This window comes from Nannospalax galili, unplaced genomic scaffold (assembly GCF_000622305.1).
Source record: "Nannospalax galili isolate Female #2095 unplaced genomic scaffold, S.galili_v1.0 scaffold2244, whole genome shotgun sequence".
In the NCBI taxonomy this organism is placed as follows: Eukaryota; Metazoa; Chordata; class Mammalia; order Rodentia; family Spalacidae; genus Nannospalax; species Nannospalax galili.
In genome coordinates, this window is record NW_008350463.1 from 6839 (window position 1) to 12276 (window position 5438).

General features: G+C 37.7%; 1 protein-coding gene across 1 annotated transcript; it reads left to right on the forward strand.

Annotated features, from left to right (window-relative positions):
* The first annotated feature begins 30 nt into the window (after window positions 1-30).
* Window positions 31-963, forward strand: LOC103745762 (olfactory receptor 5B17-like). Its single transcript, XM_008847751.2, has one exon. It carries the CDS (start codon window positions 34-36, stop codon window positions 961-963), a length of 930 nt encoding a protein of 309 aa, XP_008845973.1. The 5' UTR covers window positions 31-33.
* Window positions 964-5438: the final 4475 nt, after the last annotated feature.

The window sequence follows — 5438 nt, forward strand, 5'->3', positions numbered from 1 at the left end:
CCATAGAATCTTTATGATTCTAAAATACTGACTATGGAAAATAACACAGAAGTGAGTGAGTTCATCCTGCTAGGGATAACCGATGTTCCTGAACTGCAGATCCCCCTCTTCATACTGTTCACAATCATCTACCTCATCACTCTGACTGGGAACCTGGGGATGACCACGGTGATTCTGCTGGACTCTCGTCTCCACACACCCATGTACTATTTCCTCAGCAACCTTTCCCTGGTGGACTTTTGTTACTCTTCCACAGTGACTCCGAAAGTTTTGGCTGGCTTGGTGATAGGGGACAAGGTCATATCCTACAATGGGTGTGCTGCTCAGATGTTCTTTTTTGTATTCTTTGTTACTGTGGAAAGTTACCTCTTGACCTCTATGGCCTATGACCGCTACGTGGCAGTTTGCAAACCCCTGCATTACCCAACCATCATGACAGCCAAAGTATGTGCTTGTTTGGTGAAATGCTCTTATGTCCTTGGTTTTCTAACTGCTGCTACTGATACTGGAGACACATTTTCTCTCCCTTTCTGCATGTCCAATGTGATACATCACTTTTTCTGTGACACTCCAGCCGTCATGACCCTGACATGTTATGATAGGCATGTTAATGAGCTGATTCTTTTCATTATTTCAAGTTTTAACATCTTCTTGGCACTCCTCGTTATCTTGATTTCCTACCTGCTCATATTCACTACAATTTTGAAGATGCACTCAGGTAAGGGACACCAGAAGGCTGTGTTGACCTGTGCTTCTCACCTAACTGCAGTCTTCCTATTCTATGGGACTTTCATTATTATGTACTTGCAGCCTGGCTCTAGTCACTCTATGGACAGTGACAAAATTATCTCTGTGTTCTACACCATGGTTATTCCCATGCTGAACCCTCTTGTCTACAGTCTAAGAAATAAAGAAGTGAAAAGTGCATTCAAGAAAGTTCTTGTGGGGCTGGAAAGAAGGTGAAGCATTTAAGAGCACTTGCTGCTTTTGTAGAAGTCGCAGTTTTTATTCACAGTACTCAGTGGCTCGAGACCATCTGTAATTCCAGTTCCAGGGAACACAATTCTTTCTTCTGGCCTCTGCAGACACCAGGCATGTACATGTTGTACAGATTTATTTACAGGCTTTAAACATTCAGACCCATAAAACACATAAGTAAATAAATTTAAAATAAAAGTGTTGTTGAGAAAGCAAAATACTCTCTGGATTAATGTTTTAGTGGCGTCCCCAGTAAGGTATTTCCTTCTTCTTAGGCCACTCAATGTTATTATTCAAATCTCTGTGGTCTCATGAGGAATTGAATAGAACTTTGTTCAATATTGTCATTTTCTTTGGTGATATCATCCGAAATGTAAAATAAAATAGGACAGTAAGTTCATTCAGTGAAGTATGTAATATTTTTTGTCTCACATTATATGGTACAAAAGACCCTAGAACTTAAAATATTAAAAATTTGAGCCAGACTTTGTTGTGCACAATTTTAATTCCAGCACTTGGAGGGTTTGGACAGACTGATCTCTGTGAGACTGACCTGGGGCTAAAAGGAGACTTGGTCTCAAAATGACAAAAAAAATAGCATTTCAGCCCCCTTTGGAGTAGCTATCAAAAGAAGACACAATATGATTTCATCCAAAAGATAAACTGCCTCATGAAAATAAATATGCAGAAAATGAGATCATAATTTATCTTAATGTAACTACCAACTGTTTACATTTTATTTCTAAGGATTTATTGATCTTAATAGTACCATTTTCTTTGGCAGCAGGGGTGTTTTGAAATGTTTATTTACTTTGTTGACAATCCATCTGAGCTATAAATTTTTCCCCTACTGTTCATGGTCCCCTACTGTTCACATGTTAACGTCTAACTTCTTAGCGTTCCTGGAGAACTCTAGGAATGCTCTTGCTTCTGATTTGCTGATTTCTTATCCTGCAATATTCCCTTCCTCACTTCAGGCAGTTGCTTCAATGCTCCCCGGGAAACCTATAGTCATTCCACCAACACAGACTTGCACTTTTCATCCTGTTTCATTCTTAGGCATATAAACATTCAAATATGATTCTTATTTCCTAATTCTGCCACTTAAAGTGCTGAAATTGAATGGAAATTCTCTGTGAACAAGTGCTTAATCTGATTATTTCACTGGAAATACATATATTACTTTAAAAAACTTTTATTTTGGAGCCTTTCATACATGATTATTTTCTTTGCATTATTTCCATCTCTCCCAGTCTTGTACCAACTCCTTCCATGCCCCCAACTCGCAATCAATTTCTTGTCCTCTGCTTTTCTTATAATTGTCACATATACACAAATGCTTATAAATACGCATGTATATTTAGGTCATTTCGTCCATTAGTGGTACTCATGTGTACCCGTGTTTAGGGATGTCCATTTGGGACTAGGTAACCTCTCAGGGAGTTAGTCCTCAGAGAAAACTGACTCTTCCTCCCTCAGCATCCATTGATTGTTTGTAGTTCTTCACATTGAGGAGGGACCCTGTGACATTCCCCCCATCCACCCTGGCATGTCAATTGGTTTTGTCATTATGTGGATCTTGTTAGGCTACCATACTGCGGAGATTTCATCAGTGCATCTTCCCCATCATTTCTAGAATGAAATAATTAGCAGCAGGTGTCTTGCCCCTCTGGCTGACATTCTTCCTCTCTGCTTCCAAGATGTTCCCTGAGCCTTGTGGTAGAGGTTGTATTGTGGATGTATCACTTAGGGCTGGTATGCCACAGTCACTTATTCTCTGCATTTGAACAGGTGTAGAACTCTGTAATAGTCTCCATTTGTTGCAAAAAGAATCCTCTTTGATGTGTGATGAAAGGTATACTTATCTGTAAATATAAGGATGATAATTTAGAGTGTAGTAAGAGATTACATTGGTCTAGGGAGATGACAGAAGTAGGTTTTTTTCTAAGGTCTGTGACCTCTCCAGCCATGCATACTTGACTATGTACAGTATGACACAATTTCCCTCACATTGAGGGGCCTTAAGTACAATTAGACAGATGTTGATTAAACCAAGATAAATAATGCCACTACTGCACCAATTGAGATAGATAGTTTGCTGGATCAGTCGTTGTGATTCTTATGCTTTACAACTGAATGGGATCTTTGAATAATTTTCTCCCTTGGCAGCTTGAATAGTATCTTCTGGTACAATGAGCGATGGTAGCTATAGAACAAAAAAAATCCCAGTGTTAGGCATGTGAAGCTTCTCTTTTAGTTGTTCAGGTTAGTGCAAGATACTCGTCAAATAATACAGACTACTGTCACAGCCCTTGATTGACTCCCAGACTTGAACATAAGACCCTAGTACTGAAGATACAAAATACTTAGAACACAGCACATACAGCAATAGAGTTGGACCTGATCTGAAAATCTCTTTCTTGAAGACTAGCTCTCATTGGATCAGAAGAAAACAATATGACTTTTGATTTCAAAAATTCCCAAACACCTGCATTAAAAGACAGCCTTAGTTGGACATAGAAGGTTGTCACAACAAATGACATCATGAAGTTGGAAAGGGGCTGTGTTGAGAAAAATATGGGGCGAGTTGGAGGGAGGAAATTGGTGTTTGATATAATCATGATTCATTGTGTACGTGTTTGAAGTAATCCAACAATAAAAATTATAGCTAAAAACTTCTTTTACTGAGTATTAAAATAGTCCCCCAGATTCCAAATTATACATGTTAATAGGCCACAAAAATTCTGAAAATTTCAAAAGAAGCATACCCCCTGACATGTGTGCAGTAATGATTCCAACACTTCCAGGCAATTGACAGTCTCAAACATTTCCCCATACCTAATCTCCTTCCTTTGACATTCTCCACAGTGTTTACTTCCTTTCCTCCCTTGCAGCAGACTATGGGCTGACAAATGGTGTACCTGACAGCCAATCAGAGCATCTCTCCTAAACGTCTTAATAAAAGAGTTAAACTGTTCTGGATTTACTCAGCTTTTTTTTTTTTTTCTTTTCCTTTTTTAAATTGAAGTTTGGTGAATTTTATACTGTACATTTGATCATATTAAATATTCCCTCTATGAGTTCCCCTGCCATCACATGCTTAGCTCTGAGTTGCAATATGGCCACAGTTCCACCCCTTTCCCCAGGGTGCCCCGTGTCACCCACTCTTTTTGAGGAATGGGTACTTTTCAGTCTGATTTATTGTCTCCATGTGAAAAAAAATGTTAGTACATTAGAAATGGGATATGGAAGAAAATATTGTAATTTCTAAACTCTGTAAGAAAGTTGAAATTATTTGGACATATGGAAGGATAAATGATATCAAGATTTTGTCCAGTAACCTGGATAGATTCGAATCATTCCTGTTAAGTCAGAGTAATTAATTCCTGTTTGATTTTGGGTCAAAATATTTTTCATTTGAATGTATTGGGTAGAAATAGAATTTCTAAAATTCTTAAGAGAGCACTAATAGTCCAGTCATTTCTGCAAAGGAAAAAGGAATTTTAAAAATTTTTATTTATTATTTTTATTTTCTGTATGTGTGTATGGCCTGCATGTAGGTAAGTGCACCCATGTGATGCAATGCCCATGGAAGTCAGGAGAGGCTGTCGAATCCCCTGGGACTGGAGTTACAGACAGTTGTTAGCAGCCATGTGGGTGCTGGGATTTGAACCCGGGTTTTCTGAAAGAAAAACCAGTGTTCTTAACCGCTAAGCCATTTCTTCAGTCCCAGGAAAAATGAATTTTTAAATCAAAGAGTTATGGCTAATTGTATATAATGTTATTTTTGTTTTAAATTTGGCTCTAACTGTAATTGTTGTAATAGAGAAAAAGATTTTTTTTTGACCACTTAGTTTTGGCTAAATATTACAGAATTCTCAAAAGACAGTGAAAACTGACATTTAAAAAAGTGTTTAATGGGGCTAGAGAGACAGCTCAGTTGTTAAGATCCCTTAGTGCTCTTACAGAGGACCCAGTTTCAATTCCCAGCACCCACGTGGTGACTAAAAACTGTCGATAACTCCAATTCGAGGGAAATCTGATGCTTTCTTCTGACCATCGCAGGCATTGCATGACACAGGTGCACTTACACACATGCAGGCAATACACTCATATACATAAAATAAAAATAAATTTTCAGAAGTGTTTAATGACCAAATCTGGATTTCAATTTCCTGCCATAGTCCCACAAAATTGCCATATTATTGGTAATAAGTTAAAAGATGGTCTTTTTCAAAGATTTGCCATTTCTGTGCCTGCTTTCAATAGCTAAATATTCATGTTTAATTTTTAAGTGCAAAATGTTCACTCAAGGCATGATCAATACCTCCACCTTCTGTCATTATTGGGTAAATGACACAATACACCTTATTAGAAAAAGTTTTCCTAATATTTAAATATTTCATCATATGGTTGATAATTTGTTAGATTTCTCTAAAGATAAAAATCTAATTGTGTTG